Source organism: Acomys minous (genome assembly GCF_964271855.1).
Source record: "Acomys minous genome assembly, chromosome: 1".
NCBI lineage: Eukaryota > Metazoa > Chordata > Mammalia > Rodentia > Muridae > Acomys > Acomys minous.
In genome coordinates, this window is record NC_140483.1 from 58,179,096 (window position 1) to 58,196,425 (window position 17,330).

The 17,330-nt window shown below is 47.4% G+C and overlaps 1 protein-coding gene and 1 long non-coding RNA gene across 2 annotated transcripts; one reads left to right on the plus strand and one right to left on the minus strand.

The window, feature by feature from the left end:
- Positions 1-641: 641 nt before the first annotated feature.
- Positions 642-10,001, minus strand: AVPR1B (arginine vasopressin receptor 1B; the record flags this gene model as incomplete). Its single annotated transcript, XM_084784949.1, has 2 exons — positions 642-979; positions 9,062-10,001. The coding sequence occupies 2 exons, from the start codon at positions 9,999-10,001 to the stop codon at positions 642-644; spliced, it is 1,278 nt and encodes a 425-aa protein (XP_084641075.1).
- Positions 10,002-11,527: 1,526 nt separating this feature from the next.
- LOC311600056 lies at positions 11,528-15,905 on the plus strand. Its single transcript, XR_014780120.1, has 2 exons — positions 11,528-11,651; positions 15,223-15,905. It is a non-coding gene; the product is annotated as an uncharacterized lncRNA (long non-coding RNA).
- The last annotated feature ends 1,425 nt before the right edge of the window (positions 15,906-17,330 follow it).

Below are 17,330 nucleotides of genomic sequence, written 5' to 3' on the forward strand. Positions count from 1 at the left end.
GGAAACGAGGAAGAAGGCACTAGCCCTCTGGCCTCCTCTCAGGCTCCTTCTTGCTTCTGATTTTATTGTGATCTTTTTCACACCACTGAGAATGCAGGGTGTGTCCCCAGTGCCACCCATCCTGTGGCAGGCAGGAGTGATGCGGGAGAAGAGGTAGCACTGACCACATTTCTACTAGGTACCAGGTCCCACAACTCCAGCAGACGACTTCATTTCTGTATGGTCGTGGGCATAGCTGGACGTCTCACATACCTGTTCGCCTTTCTAACAATCTTCTATTCTTTCCCTCTCCCGATTGCACTGAGATGTACCAGGAAGGTTAGAACGGGAACGGTAATGAGACGAGCCTCTGAGTTGACAGTGCCATCTAGGCACTGGTTGGGTGTCTTTATGGGTGCTTTACGAATGTGGCAGGAACAGGGAGATTGAGTCTCCTGATTTCCAGCCATCTAAATTTGAGAGAGAATGGCCCGCAGTCAAACTAGGGGCTGCCATGACAACTAAAGTAGCGGCGGCCATTCCGGTCTGTTTACCCTGCCTCAAACTAGGCTCCATTCAGTACCACCCCTGACCCTTCTAGTCCATATTCCCAAATGTCTGAGATGCACAGAGACGGATTCCAGGGAGTCTTTTTTTTCCCCCTAAAAGATGCTGGTTTCCATAGTGGCTTCTCCATCCACTTCCTCCAACTCCTTCAGCGACCCTGCAGGCCTGGACTTTGCGTGGAGGCTGAGGTTAAGGCTGAGATGGACCACTGGAGACGGACCGCTGGAGTGGGTCAGCAGTGTGGTGCGGCGGCTAGCGAGGCTGCTGTTGGAGAGCTGCCTGTGTACCCGAGGGTGGGGACCCCCGCAGCAGGCACGGCGACTCAGAAACCGTGGCAGCAGGTGGCTGTTGAAGCCCATGTAGATCCAGGGGTTGCAGCAGCTGCTGAGGTTGCCCAAAAGCATCGAGATGGTGAACGCCACGTTGGTGGAATCTGCCGAGACAGAAGCACAAAAGACCTTAGAGGAGCGGGGAGAACCCTAGGACAGAGGCTGAGTCTCCACTGAGAAGATGAAGACATTTCCCGGGGTTCTGTGCTTGGTAGGCTTACCTCAGACTCGACCCATAACTCCTGAGTTCGGTTCTCACCACCCTAGTTTTAGTTGCTTTATAGGGGTAGGGATAAGGTTTGTTTCAAGTTCAGTTTAGAAAAGTAAAATCTGCTGGGTAGGACTGGTCCACATAGAAGAAGAAGGGTTCGCTCTGTAATGCAGACCACGGGTCCTCTAACGGAGGCGTCTCTCCATGCTCTTCGCACCACGTCGCACTCCGTAGCCAGTCAAACTTAATGCAGGCCTCTGAAACTTTCTCTACATCTGATCCCTTCTCACCCAAGAAAAATGAATGTGTCCTAGGGTAGATAGGGAGACGAATGGAACAGTTTCTGATAACAGAACATGAAGAAATTAACTTCCTTCTTTCCTGTGTCCTCGTGACTGTGTGTAGTTTTCTCTTCGGTATGAAGGATCCTTTTCCAGCATCTTCTGCAGAGCCTAGTGGTCCTGGGTTCCTTCGGTTTGTTTTCATCATTGAAAGTTTTCTTTCTACTTTAGTTATAGTGGACTGTAAGCTGAGCAGAAACATATCTAAACCCCTCCTTGCCTTTAAAGACTGTTGAATCAGCAGTTACTCTGAGGGGCGTGTCTTTTTGTGTGAATTGGTGTTTCTCTCTTGTTGCTTCCAATGTACTTTAACTATATGATATGGAGAAATTATTTTCTGGTTGTATCTACTTGGTATTTTAACTCCATCCCTTACCTGGATGTGTACCTCCTTTAGATAGGTGAGTTTTGAAGCTATGATTTTTGGCTTGGGTTTGTTTATTTGTTTTTTATTTTGTTTTGAGTTTTGATTTTTTTTTTTTGAGTCAGGGTTTCTTTGTGTAGCCCTGGCTGTCCTGGAACTCACTTTGTAGACCAGTCTGGCCTCGAACTCACAAAGATCTACTTGCCTCTGCCTCCTGAGTGCTGGGATTAAAGGCGTGCACCATCAGGCTGTTTTTATTGGAAATGTTTTGTATGCCTTTATCATGAAAATGTTCTCTTTCTTCCCTGCCCATGATTCGTAGAGCACGTCTTCTCAGGGTATCCCTTAGATCGCTGATGTTTTGTTAGCACCTTCTGGCTAATTTTCCTTTGTCATTGACTGACCTAACTTTTCTATCCTGTCTTCAAGACCTGATATTCTGTTATTCTCATGATCCATCCTTTTGGTGAGGTCTTCCAGAGATTTCTAGCGACTTACTACTTTTAATTTTCCAATATTCAGCTTGTTTTTTTTCAACATGTTGAATCTTGTATTGTTTTCCTTATTTCCTCCAGCTCTTTGTGTTCTCTTGGAACTCATTAGGGAGTTTGTTTGTGTCCTCTATGTTTTCCTTTAACATACTTACAGTCATTCTTTTAAATCCTTTGCATGGGATTTTTGTCTAATTCAGTCTCATTGGAGGTCATTACTGTTGAATTAGTAAATTTTGAAGGAGTTATTTTTTTCCTTAGATTTTCATTTCCTTTATGGTTTGGGTTGGGACTTGTGCATCTGGAGTTAGGCCACTGGTGAGATTTTTTTTTAATCACTCTTATTCTTTCAGAAGATGTATTCACAGTGTTCAAGAGGATCTACATTATAGGGTTGAGGCATCATTCTCCTCTATTAGACGAGTGTTTAGGGCACCAGGATTGATCTCCCCTGAGAACGGAATAGCAGCTGCAAAAACAGTCACGGTGAAGGAGCAGACCCACTATGCAAATATAATAGTAGTTAAACAAACAAAACAAAAAACAAAAAACAATCTCTTCCTGAGCATTAACCATCTTTGGTAACAAAGAAGAGCTGATAGTACCATACCCCTGAGCTTATTAGTCAGTCTGGGTATAGGTAGGAAAGAAAAACAGAGTAGGACTGGTGCTGAGTTGATGAAGAAATAGCAGAGGAGGAAAAAGTAAATTGAAGGCCGAAGAGTAGGGACAAAAGGGAAATGTTTGATACTGTAGAACACAGAGCAGTTTCAACGTCTTTCGGAGTTGATTGGTATTCTGAATTTATAATAGTCAGTGTTGAGAAGGTCACTTTGTATGAACATGTAATATAAAATGACAGAAGGATGTATAAGACCTTATCTGATATTGTTGGACATTTTATCCTAATCCCAGGTAAAAGTTCACTCAGTGATGTTTTCTTATAACTGTAGAAGAATATTAAGTTAGAACATGGCTGCTCTGGCAAGAGATCACATGCAAAGATCTTCTAGGTCTGTGTGATCCGGCTGGAATACAAACACGCCTTTAATCCAGGAGACAGGGCCAAAGAGATCTGAGCACAAGGCCAGCCTGGTATAGAGCAAGTATCAGGTGATGAAAAGCTTAGGTCCAGGCATGGTGGTACATGCCTTTAATCCCAAATGAAGGTAAAGTTAGTTTGTAGAAGGAAGCACCCATGTTTGAAAATTATATCTAATTGAGTGGCAGAAAAAGTGACAAATCAGAGAAGATTTGACAGAATAGGATACACCCAACTCTCACAAGAGGAGAGTGGAAAGGGAAGCTACTTAGAGGCAGTTTTACACAGAGAGAGGAGGCAGTTTTACTAGGACAGTAATAGAGAGATGGGTTGCAGAGAAAGAACTCAGGTGAAGATGAACTGAGCCAGAAAATGAGAAGAAGCCAGAAGATTAGAGCAGATTGCTGAGTTAGTTTGAGGCCAAGCAGAGCAACTCTGGGCCAAGAGAGAAGCCAGATTAAATAAATCAGCTGGGAGAAGAGTTTGAGCCAGAACAGCTGAGTTGAGCCAGCCAGCCCAGAGCTCAGAAAGAACAAGTAAGGGTGAGCTTATTAAGCACGAAGTCTCAGATACTGAAAACATTCTAGGCCTAGGTTAGATTGTAAGGAGGCTAGAAGCTTCCAGGACTAAGCCTAGGTTAGCAGAAAGAGGCAGTAAGCCTCCCAGACAACAATTGAGCCAGGAGAATAAAAGGTACTTTTACATCTAATGTTTCCGATCCTTGTATGTGAACTGTATACGCGTGTGCATATGTGCATATAGGTGCACAGGATTGTGCATGCATGTATAGAGGTCAGAAGTTCATATCTCGTATCTTCCTCTATTACTCTCTACATTACTATTATTTTTTTTGACACAGGGAATCTCACTGAGCCTGGAGCCCAGTGCCTGGGGAGACTTGGCCAGCCAGCAATTGTTCAGTGTCTCCCTGGCCCAGCACGGGATCCAGCACCCACCAGACTTTCCCCATGGATGCTGAAGATCCGAATTCAGGTCCTCGGCTTTTCATGCAAACACTCTACCCACCAAACCACCTCCCCTCAACCCTGATTATCCTTAATATGATGCTAAAGTCGGTAACTCAAACAGAATTTTAAAACTCAAACATTCTGACCCAGTCCAATCCAAAGATAAGCTAATTCGATGCATGCCCAGCCGTGATGGCAGTGGTTTTAGTCTTTCTATTTTTGAGAGAGCATTCTTGCCATGTGCCCTGGTCACCATATTCTCCTTTGCCTCAGGTCCAAAGCAGTAGATCAGCAGACCTTCGGATGAAACTTATAAAGTTCCTTCAGTGTGGGGGAGAAGCCAACTGCTGCTCCAAGCATGCCTGTGGAGAGGCTTCCGTGGCAGGTTCATGTGGCCAGCCTATTCACAGAAGCCTGCCAGCCGAGATTGATAGGCAGGCACACTTGGAAGCAGATTTCCCCAAGCCGAGCCTTCAGGTGGCTATAGAGCTGGGTGATACCTTAACTGCTTCCCTGTGAGAGACCCTGAACCGTAGGACCCAACGAAACGGTGTGCGAATTCCTGACCCACAGAAATGGTGAGGTAAAGCGCATCACCATAAGGACAGCCAAGGCTCACCTAGATAGCTCCAGCCATCTTTATCTGCCTCCTTATGAAAGCGATCTTCACCTAGAGCTGTGGTTCTCAACCTTCCTAACGCTGCGACCCGTCAATACGGTTCTTCACGTTGGAGTGACCCCCAAACCCTAACATTATTTCACTGCTACATCATAACTGTACTTTTGCATTGTGTCATGGGTCATAATGTGAATATCTGTGTTCTGTGATGGTCTTAGGTGACCCCTGTGAAAGGGTCCTTTGACACCCCACCCCCAAAGAGAGGGGGTTCTCAACCTCCCCAGGTTAAGAACTGCTGATCTTTCTCCTCGGAGAGACTCATTCCAATGATACGTCTACCACATCATCCAGGGGTTTCAAGGCTACCCATGGCTGTCGTCTCACCAGCTCCTTCATGCTTCGCTTCTAGTTCCCCAGGGACGCCTCACTCAGCTTCCCCCCTGCAGTACCTGTTGTTACTTCATTTCATCCCTTAATTAGGCCGGGCCTCCATCTAGTCTTTTGCTTATGTAGCCTGCTTCCTGTTCCCCATTCCTCTTCCAGATCCCCTGCCAAAGATACCCAGGAACAGCTTGTCTTTCCATGAAGAGAAAAAGGTCTTTGTTTTCACATTAAAAAAAAAAGTATATTTATACAAGAGCAAAATATTTGTATACGCAATAAAAAAAAATTGGAGTTTGTAACGTGCGGTAGTTTTGTATCTGAGCTGAGGTGCTTCACGCAGCATTCTTTGACATTGTGTGGCATTAGTGCATGCACAGTGCAGAGTGTACATGCTGAGAACCAAGGCTGCAATGGGCCTGCAGGGCGCAACACAGGTGGGCACTGCCGGAAACGCATCATTCTCATTACACATTGGATGCTCAACAAATCCTTGGCTGCTGCACATTCAAAAATTCTTTGCTCTCACCATGATATTTTCAGTCCCCACATCCACCCATGTGACTCCATATGGGGCCCAACACACAGCCAAAGGGCTTTGTCCCTAATGGATATAGACCTAAGACGAGACATTGTCTACACCTTACCCAGGGACAAATGACCGAATTCAGGGCCCTCTGTGTCATCCTCACTTATGCATGTGGTCCCATGAACTGCATCCTCCTCCTTCTCTCTGGGATGGTCTTGTTCATTCTGTCACTCAGTCATGGAACATGTGGATCACTGACTTTGTGCAGGTGCCTGTACTAGGGACCCAGGAAGGCAATGAAAGAAACACGCCTGTCCTTCAAGTCTGCCACCATATCAAGTACAACAGGGCGGGCAGTTTCTAGGCGCAGAGCATCTACTTGGATCTCAGTCGTGTTCTCAAATTGCCACTAGGGATCTACTCTCTCATGGGAGAAAAAAAAATATGTCTCAGGCAGGCAAAATGTCTAGGTGGAAAACTCCAATATGATTCCTTCCAGATACAATTTTCTTCCTAGAGATTATATGAAACACTTCTTACAAACAGAAATGCTGCTAGAAGGACCCTGGGCCCCTGCTGGACACATCTGTGCAACCACACAGCTGGCTTACAAATAGCTTCTTCACAGAGGTAGAATTCTTGAAAGCAAGGACAGACCTGGAAGGAAACTCACAAACAGACCTCCCATCCTTCTAGGATAGTCTAGAACCACCATTGCCACACCTTCTGTCTCTAAAGCTGTGATCCTGGACCCCACCAGAGCTTCCTCCACTAACACCAAAGATCCAGTTCATGTGTTTACTCAGTAGCACATGACAAAAGCTTCTGGACAAGCATAAATGACTCTCTTGGGTATGCTCTGGGCATGGCCACTTCTGGGACAAAGAAAAAAAAGAGAAAGGGGGTGGGGACATCTGGTAGGAACATTCAATAAAAGGCACAAGTCACAAGGGAAGAAGCTAAAGCCATCCATTATAGATGGACAAACTCTATGCCTTAGGAAGCATGTTTTGATTGGTCCATCTGAGCCAGGCGTGGTGTAGGGGCTGGGGATGTGCATGAAGAAGCTCCAGATTCCATGGAGGCTCTGCTTCTCAGTCCTCATGGGAAGATTCACCACATTCTGTCCAGGCAGAAATTCAGTCCACCCAGGCAAGGAGACAGGTGTAACAAAAGACCATGAGAGAATGGGCCGTACTGAACAAACAATTCTAAAGCAGTGACTCAAAGCCCATGGGGTATTTATTTATTTATTTATTTATTTATTTATTTATTTTTTATTTAAGAACACATTGCAAGACAGTGATTTGTCCTGGCATGCAGGCCCAGAGAAGCCCTCAGCGGCAGGAAATCACCGTCTACGCAGACAATGTATTGGGGACATTCTCATAATAATGGTGGGCCCTTCAGGCAAACAGGGATAAATCACACTGCCTAACGGAGACAACAGAATTCATCTTCCCACACATCCTTCAATAAAGGGCAAAAACTACCTCATCCCTGGTGTCATTGGCCAGACTGTAATTGTAGGGAGAAAAGCCATGTAACAGATAAAGTTGGCCCATAAAACACATGATTCAAGTACCAGCTCCATCACCTGCTAGCAGTGGCATCTTGGGCTGGCAGCTTCAGGGCCTCTCTGAGCTCCAAGTTGCTCAGAGGTACTGCAGAGAAAGCTACCCCATAACACCATGAAGATCCACATACTTTGGTACCAATAAACCCTTCTTACTGGTCTGTCCTTGGCTAGAACAGGGAAAGCCTTAACAATAAGTTGGCATTAATATGCTTGTTGCTTACAGAGGAAATTGCAAATACCTTCCTGTCCAGGCTAATGTCAAAGAGACAGAATCAAACATGATGTCACACATCCGTATTTCCGACACCCAGGAGGCAGAGGCAGAAGAGTCTAGGTTTGATATCAGTCTGGGCTGCACAGCGAATTACAAGGTTAGCCTGAGACACCTGCAGCATTTCAAGCTCAGGAGCGAGTCATCTACATCGCTCCCGGTTGCCATGTAGAACTCAAGACTTTTTGAAGAATCTCATTTTGGTTTTCGGGTCAGGGGAAAGCCTCTCCCCTTGTAAAGACAAGTGAAGAGCCAGGCTTGTAGACAAGGCATGGGTTAAAAGGAGAAGACTTCGTCCACTCTCACCACCCACATGACGCCTCATGACCATCTGTAAGTCCTGTTCCAGGTGAGCCAGTGCCCTCTTCAGGCCTCTGTGGGCACCAAGCACGCATATTGGGTACAGACATTTAGGCAAAACTTCTGTACTCATAATATAAAATAGCTAGAAAGAAAGGAAGAAGAGAGAGAGAGAGACAGACAGAGAGAGAGAGAGAGAGAGAGAGAGAGAGAGAGAGAGAGAGAGAGAGAGGAGAGACAGATTGGGGAAGCTATGTCCAGAACAGAAGGCACCCAGAGAGAAGACAGTCCCTACACCCAACATCGCCATCCTGGACCAGATTGTATGAACCCTCCCCCTATCAGATCTGTCTATGGTCCCCAAGCCCATGCAGCATCCCGGAAGTTGGCTGAGCAAATACACCGGAACCTTTCTTTCCCTCAGGGGCCATACTAATCTCTGCATTGTTCCAGAGCAAACCTCTTTCACTAGCATCATAATTGTTAAATAAATAACCAAAATTTAAAAATCAAGAAATTCCACCTATTTGCTATTCATAGCTTTGGTGGGCTAGACGGGACCACGTGAGGGGCAAGACTTTGGTCTGAACATCTCTCCCCAGAATTTCTGTATTGGAAACAGAGCCCTCAAAGTCATATGCCAGTGGCGTTTTCAGGTGAGACCTTTTGAAAAATGGTTAGACCATAGGAGCTCGGGAATGTTAATAAATGATATCATAAGAATATGCCCATTAAGAATAAATTAATAAAGGAGAAAAAAATGAAAAAAAAAAGAATATGCCCATTTAAAAAAAAAAAAAACCAACGTGGCCACACCCAATGGTGCTCTTCACCAGCCTGGAAATCTTCAGAGAGTCCTCACTTTCAAGGAGAGCCTTCCCCAGACTCCCCAGCTTCCAGGACAGTGAGAAACAAACTTCTCTGCTTTAAGTGGTAGGTGGGCATTTGTTACAGCAGCAGAGAATGCACTAAGACAAACAAGCACCTACTTTCTTAGCTACCACGTTCGCCTGTGGCCTGGGAGGCATTGTAATCCTTATCCTCACCCTGTTGCCCCTCCCTCACCACCTCACATCAGCCACATACTTGCCTTCATCGGGGGCGTTGTCATCCCACACAGACCACATCTGGACACTGAAGAAAGGTGCCCAGCAAGCAATGTAGGCCAGCACGATGACAAAGGTCATCTTCACAGTTCGGATCTTTGCCCTGGAGATGGTGCTGATGCTGCTGACCCGGGACGGAGGCCCTCTAGTGGCTGCAGCAGCGCCAGAAGATGAGGGCTTGTCCCAGGTCCTCCAACCCGTTCTTTCCTCCCTGCCGGCCTGGGTCTTGACTTTCACGTTCTTGTAGATCTCGCAGCAGATGAGGCTGTAGCAGGCCGTGAGCGTTGCCACGGGCAGCACAAAGATGGCCATGGTGGTCCAGGTGATGTAGGCCCGTGGGCCCCAGGAAAAGTAGAAATCCGCCCAGCAGTCCAGCACCCCTGAACCCTGGATCACCTCTCGCAACGAAAAGATGAAAATTTGAGGGAGGCTGAGGATGGCAGCCAGCAGCCAAGGAGCAGCGATGAGAGGGTAGGTGGACTGGCTGGGCTGCTGGAGGCTTCGAAGAGGGTGACAGACAGCCAGGTACCGGTCCAGTGTCATGGCCAGCAGCATGTAGGTGGAGGCGAACATGCTGAGCACCTGTAGATACTTGACGGCCCGGCAGAGGAGGTCAGAGCCCTGGAAGCGGTAGGTGATGTCCCAGAGCAGCTGAGGCAGTACTTGGAAAACTGCCACACCCAGGTCAGTCAGGGCCAGGTGCAGCACAAACAGGTGCATGCGGGAACGCTTGCGGCCCTGGCGGCCCAGGGTCAGTAAAACAGCCAGATTGCCCCCTGTGGCCAGAACCAGGACCGTAGCTAGAATGCCAATCTCCACCTTGGCTAGCTCTTCATCTCTGCCCAGCCAGGGTGTGGTGGCATTGGGGACAGGCAGAGTGGCCCCAGGGGAGAGGGTGGCAGTCCAGGAAGGTTCAGAATCCATGGTTAGGATGTAGCGGAGGGAAGGAGAGGAAGGTGGATGGAGGGATGGTGTGAGTGCAAGAAGGTGGTAGATAAAACGGAGTGGGAGAGAAAGGTTTCGGGGTGAGGATGACAGGGTGACGGCAGAAACAGGTGAGGCAGTTTAGCAGACAGGCATAGGGAGGAGAATTGACATCTTTGTCCCCACAAGAGGCCAGGGAATCAAGGAAGAGGGTCTTGGAGCTGGCCATCAGTGTGCCAAGGATGGAGGGGGTTGGAGTGGGGGCTTATAAGAGGTGCCACAAAAGAAGCGAAGGGAGCAGCGGCCATCTCCCAAACCCACCCCAAATTCACTTTGTCCAGACTTTTCTGGAGAGAGTGGATGTCCCTAAGCTGTCAAGAAGGCGCAGTCCAGGTCCATGGGCCAATGCCTGCAGAAATTGGACACCCCAGCTAAGCCACGCGCTCACGCTTTCCCAACGCTCTAGGCTCTCACCGGAGCGTGAGCACAGGCAGAGCAGAAGCGGCAGCGTTTTATGCGTTTGGATTCCTAGTCCAGAGTCTGCTGCTTGCGGCTGGTTGGCTCTTGCAGAAGAGGGTGGGGTGAGACTCAGTGGCACTCTTCAGACCAGGGTACTGAGGGGAGGGGCTGAGGAGCTGGGTGGGACCATGGCGGCGGAGAATCAGGGAAACAAGAAACAGCAGGGAGAAGCAAGCCCTTTTCAGTTGTCAGGGATCCACTGGATACCAAACAAACTCACCCACACAGGCATCCTGGCTCTCTCCAAGCAGGAGCTTACTAGTGATGGGGGAGTGTGTGTGTGTGTGTGTGTGTGTGTGTGTGTGTGTGTGTGTGTGAGAGAGAGAGAGAGAGAGAGAGAGAGAGAGAGAGAGAGAGAGAGGCGAGGGGGGGGGACAGAGAGACAGAGAGAGAGAGAGAGAGAGAGAGAGAGAGAGAGAGAGAGAGAGAGAGGGAGACAGACAGACAGACAGACAGACAGACAGAGAGACAGACAGAGAGAGAGAGAGGCGCTTTCCAAACGCAAAGCGTTGCGGGGCACCCAGGCATGTGTGAAAGATCTCAAATTTAATTTTCAGGGATGGCTGAGAGGCATGCCCTAAAGAAACCAATGTTGGGGAACCAGATGTGGCAGCTATTTGTCTTAGGATGGGCACTTGGAGATTTGGAGGCAGAAGTGAGGACTTTTGTAATTCGGAGGAGTGGGGGTGGGGGTGGGTGGAGGCGGGGCTGGTGGAAGGAGCTAGATCCGGAGCGGATGACAGGGAAAATTCCAAACAGAGTTTGCGTCTCCTGGGTAAGTGTGAACTTCTGGCCTCTCTGGGCATACATCTCATGAGCTACGAGTGTGAGGCAGAAGCACAGCCGCTTAGAAATCATGTCACTTGCTTAGAAGGTTACAGAGCTGGTCAGCAGCAGCGCAGAAGCAGAACAGACCAGCGTGCATGCGTTCTGTGCCACAACAGAAGCGATTACATTATCTTCAACAGCACTGACGTGATGTGAGCTGTCTGAGAAGCGGCAGCTAATCGCAAGCAAGTAAATACCACCTGGCCCTGAGAACGTTCACAGCTCGATGGAGCAGGTGCTGAATGGTGTTGGTTGGGAAATTCACTTTATCTTCCGGAATTTCACGCTGATGGGACTCCCTAGGTAGGTCAGAATTCGGAGGAGCTGCGATCCTGTGATCCAGGCTTCTCAGGGAGAGGGCAGGGTCTGTAATAGCAGATCCTTTTAACTTGCTCTTTTAATCAAAGCTGATTCAAACTCTTGACAAAAACCACCCATCCATCTAAGCAGTTAGCATCTTTTTAGACTGTGGTACTTGCTATACACTTCACAAAATGCTTATCTTTTGCGCTTTGCTGTCCAAGCTTCCACTTTTCTCCAGAAATTTGCTGTTTATGAGCCAATTGTTTTCATTTTGTCTGCTGGATCACTCCTACCTCTATGCAAACACACTCTAGTACTGTTCACTAGGGGGAACATTCCAGCCTTCCCCAGAGACGGTACCCAGATTTCCATATGGCAGCCTCTTCTTGAACACAACATGCCTTCTTGCTCCCGCTCATTCACGTTGTTGTTGTTGTTTGAGACAGGGTTTTTCTGCGTAGCCCTGGCTGTCCTAGAACTCCATCTGTAGACCAGGCTGGCCTCAAACTCAGAGATCCACCTGCCTCTGCCTCTAGAATGCTGGGATTAAAGGTGTGTGCCACCACCATGGGGCTCACTTTTCTTTAAAAAGTTTTTGAGACTGGAACTCACTGCATAGTAGAGATTTCCCTGCAATCAAAAGTCGGCCTGCCCCAGCCTCCCAAATGCTGAAGGCAACATCAGTGAGTTGCAATTAGAAAATCTAGAAAGCTCTTGAAATTTCAGCATTCATTCAACTCTAGGTGTCATCATATTTTGAATTCTTTTCAGGGCAAGCAGATCCTATCTTTTCAGGGCCTGAGGCCTTTGTCAGGACCAGTGAAACAGTTTGAATCCGTGAATAGTTTGAAATAGATTCTCATTCTCGTTTGTTTGTTTTCAAGACAGGGGTTCGCTGTGCGGCCCTGGCTGTCCTGGACTTGCTATGTAGACCAGGCTGGCCTCGAACTCACAAAGATCCACCTGCCTCTGCCTCCCTGAGTGCTGGGATTACAGACATGTGCCACTGAGCCCGGCTTGAACTAGATTGTTTTGACTCATCTATTAGTAATAGGCTCTGTCCTAGTTTTATATCAGTTGCTATGGTTAAAACCCTAATATAAAACAAGCTAGGGGTAAAGCAGTTTATTTTAGTTCACAGTTCCAGGTTATTAGCCATCACTAAAGGCAAGTCAGAGCAGCAGAAGCTTAAGGCAGCTCGTCACATCATTTCAAGAGTAGAAAAAAAAAAACCAAACAAACAATGCATGCTTGCCTGCGTGCCTACTCTCAGCAAGGTTACTCCACTTACATGGCAGGACCCTCTGTCTAGGGAATAGTGCTGCCTACAATGGACTGAGTCTTCCTACATCAGCAAGTCAGATTAAGACGATTCCCAATCCAGTGTAGCAATCCCTCACTGAAACCCTTCCCTCTGGTAATTCTAGGCTGCATCAGGATGACAATTAAAGCTAACCGTGATATATTCCAGGTTCTAAAATGTAAAAATTGTTGACTGTCTGCGAAAACCAGATGGACATCCGGCATTTGCCTTCCCTTGCTAGTACCTTCAGCCTTTCTCTCACTCCAGGGCCACAGCCTGCACAGATCTGTCCCCTGTGCCTTTCTCAGGTCTGTCCTCCTGCAATATGTATCCAGAATAATTTCTCAGAATCTCACAGCCATCATGTCAATTTCCTATCTGTTTTGTCTTTTGTTTGTTTGTTTTGTTTGTTTGTTTTGAGAAAAGGTGTCACTACGTAGACTAGGCTGACCTTCCTCCTGCCTCTGGCTCCTGAGTCCTGGGATTAAAGGTGTGCACCACCATTTTGGGAGTTCCTTTTTTCTTTTCTTACTTTTTTTTTCTTTTTTTCTTTTCCTTTTTTTTTTTTTTTAGTTGTCTCTACTATAAATTTTAAGCTTCCTAGGGACATAAGCTAGATGTGTTTTTACATGCCCTATGCCTCAATGACTCTCAAACCTTGGCAGAACAACTTGAAATGTAACTCCTTGGCTTTCGCCTCAGAGACACTCCCAGAGACTGTGGGCCCGGGAGGTTCAGGGGCTTCACTTTAAAGTCCCAAACACAAACCACAGAAAAGGGTGTTGGTGTTGGTCTAGAGATCACAGATTGAGAAATTGCACACACATGTTTTAGTTTACGATTGTGGGTAAGCTAAAATGGATCCAGGCCTGCCTGTAACTCATTATGTAGGCCAGCCTGGCCTCAAACTCATGGCGACACTCCTGCCTCAGCCTTCCAGTCACTTGGAAGTCACAGTCACTTCTACTCACAGGTATAAGGCAGGATTTCTGGCTTCTCGGCATGTCTGTTTTAGTCTCATTTAGAGAAACATTCTCTCTCTCTCTCTTTTTTTTTTTTTTTTGAGTTGGTTGTCAACATTCAAGCATCAGATGACTTAGCCTTAAAAAAAAAAAAAAAAGAAAGAAAGAAAGAAAAGAAAAAAAGAAAATCCTAAAAATTATCAACTTTCGTGAATAACAACAGTAAAAACCAGATCTGGTAACTTCAGATTACTAGGACACAACTTACCAGCCGTCACTCTCAAGTCCCCAGGACTCACTCTTATCTCCTTGCTACGGGGATTAGTCACTTATCTCACTCACCCGTGCTGTGTGCCTGCCCCTGTCACACTGGAGCTGTTGAGCCCTGTAACAACACTTTCAGCACCACAAGGCGCTGCCAAACTCTATGTTCTCCCACTGCTCCTGCCCGTTACCTTGGCATAGAAATATTAGAATGCTCTGGGGCACCAGTGACCTCCCCAAGAATATCAAGGTCTCCTGAAAAGTGGAAGGACGACTAATCAAAGAAAATTATATTCTTCTGTGATGATGTTGTGTGGCTGTCAGAGGAAAGCATGTCAAGAAGAGTCCACTCCAGACGTGCCAGTGGACAGAGCCCTGGTGTCTAAAGGTCTGAGGGTGGTCTTTCCTCCACCTGGTTCTTGGCCACATCCACTCCTCCTTTTGGCTGATTTACATGCTCACCAAATAGCCTCCTGCTTACACAATTCCATTCCAGGAGGTGGGTGCCTTGGAAAGCAACGGTGACTATTTTGGTCACTGGACAGCTGTGACCCTGTATAGCTAGCTCACTGGTACAGAGGCTTCCTGGCAGCCGTGTTTCTTATGAGGTTAAGTTAGTGCAGGCCCCCACAGAGTCGGAACCAATTAAAAAAATGGAGCTCCTGACCTTGCACACTGAAGACTTGAGCAAGATTCGAGGAGGGACATCCTCACCAAAAGGCAATATTCTGCTGGCCAGAGATCTTTCCTCTGAATTGGGCCTGTCCCAGTCCTATTGCTATAACCTATTGCATGTAACTCCAGCCATGGTCTATAGAGACTGGTGAGTCTTGGTGCTACCCTGAGTCTAGCTGTCCCTGAGTGATGCCACTGTACTTTGTGTTATACCTGACACACGGGACCAATCTGGAACCATGAAGGGCCTCAAGCAGAAACACTGAAGCAGAAGCCAGGTGACCGACCACCCACCACCCCTGCCCTGCTTGAGAGCCTGTGCCTTTCCATTTCACCAGTCCCTTTCCTTTCTGTGTGCCGTGTCTAGATTCCTGGGGCTGGCAGGGAGAAGTGGCACGAGCAAGAACAGAACGGAGCTGGCATTCAGCCAGCGAACAATCGCTGAAGGGCGGAGACCCACAGCCGTTGCCCGCCATGCATCTGTCAGCTTCCAGGTGGCTCAGAGGCACTCTTCTCAGATCCCTGGATACAAGGAGAGAAGAAGCTCTGAGGGAAGAGAGAACAGCAAGGTTATCATCTCTGTGGCAGCAGGACCAAAGTAGCACAGGGCACAGAGGGGCTGGTGGCCTGCTGCACAGGAAGAGGAGATCTTGCAGGAGAGGTCAGCCCTGCCCCTAAGGTTAAAATGGGTTGCACAGCCCTTACTTAACTGGGCCAAGTACAGGAGTCCCACAAAGAGAGAGTTTTTGGTTCTTGGCTAGCAGTCATGGATGGCGAGTAAGCAGACCCACCCATCCCTGATATTTCTGTGCCCCACCCTCACCCGACATCAAGCTCTCAGATCTACTAGTCCTCTTTGAGGCCTACAAGGTCCCCCAGTTTGCACTGGCTTTACTTTTCACAAAGAATATCAAAAGGAATCCTGTACACACACCCCCACCTAGATTTAGTATTGTTTCCATTTTCCTATATTAATTCTGTTTTATGCTAACTAGTCTCAGTCACCATGAAATACGAAGCTTTAAACAATAAAGATATTTTGTCATCTTACCTAGTGCCATTTTCCCTAAAAAACCAAAACAACCTGTTGTCACACCTAAGAAGATGGATGATTGTTCCTTAATGTCACCTAGGACTAATCTATGCTCAAGTTTCCTCAGTGTCCTAATAATGAACTTGTAAGCCTGGTCGGTATATTGCAAAGCTTTTTGTTTTTATATTTTCCTCCTTGCAACAGCAGCTCTTGGTATAGGGCTGGCTGGCTCCAAACTGCTTATCCTCCTGCCTCTGCCTCTCATGTCTGGGGATACCGGTGTGAACCACCACAGCTGACTTCCTTTCTCCCTGAGGCTGAGGGGAGGCCTCAGGGTCTCAGCCCTTGCTTTAGCTAGATTTGTTTTCTTTCTTTCTTTTTTCCCTTCACATAATATTTTTGTTAATTATTTGGGACTTTCATACATTGCTCCCTGATCACACTCACTCCCCATTCCTCCCAGGTCCACCCTCCCACCCTTGTGACACAACCCCCCCCCAAAAAAAACCCCACCAAGTCCAATTTGTGTTGCCCACTGGAGCATGGTCAAACTCTCAGCAGCCAGCCCCTTAAAGAAAATGGAGTCTAGTCCTGTTCCCCATCTCAGCCCGGCCCCATTCCCTTCCTTACCAGAAGCCATCTGCTGTGAAGAGCTACACTTCAGCATTTTTACCACAGCTTTTAAGGACTCTCTTCAATGGTTTCCTGCCTGGACTATTTCTTTTTTTCTCTTGGGGTGGGGCAGGAGGTGTGTGGGCAGGGGGGTTGTCACAAAAGCCTTCAACATCTCTCATTCTTATTATGAGGCTGCAGTGGGCTGGAGAGATGTCTCAGCCGTTAAAGGCTAGGCTCACAACCAAAAATATAAGAGCTAGAGCTGTTTTCATTATTAGACACATGCAATTATTTTCTGTTGAATTTGTTTGAAATGTATTTCCATGAGACACGATCTCTGTTGTATTTTCAAAGAGAATACCTGTATGTGGCCCTAAACCTAAATGACAAATCTGCTAGTGTTGTGGGAGTGGGAGCCCCCCCAGGGGTGGTCACAAAGGACTTCAGGGAGAACGGGACAGCTGTTACAGAACAGATGTTATTCCCGAATGGCATGAGGCCAGACTCACAAAGCAGACTTTCCCAGGCACTTTGCACCTGGCAGTTTCTGCCCCCAATACTGACACATCTACTGTGTTGCTTTTCCCCCTTGTAGGCCCCTAGATGGCAGTCTGTAGAGTCCCTTGTGGTTCTTGCCCTGTCATGGGCCAACTGGCACACTGAGAGGGCACTGACTCCAACCCCCTCCCCTGCTGCACTTTCCATTCCTTTTCTCAAGTCTGCTCTAAAGACCTAAAGACCCCATAGACCCTACCCATTACAGTTAAGCGTTGCCAAAATAGGTTTCAGTCAGGCGCAGCGGTCAGTCGCAGTCCTGTCTGCCTCAA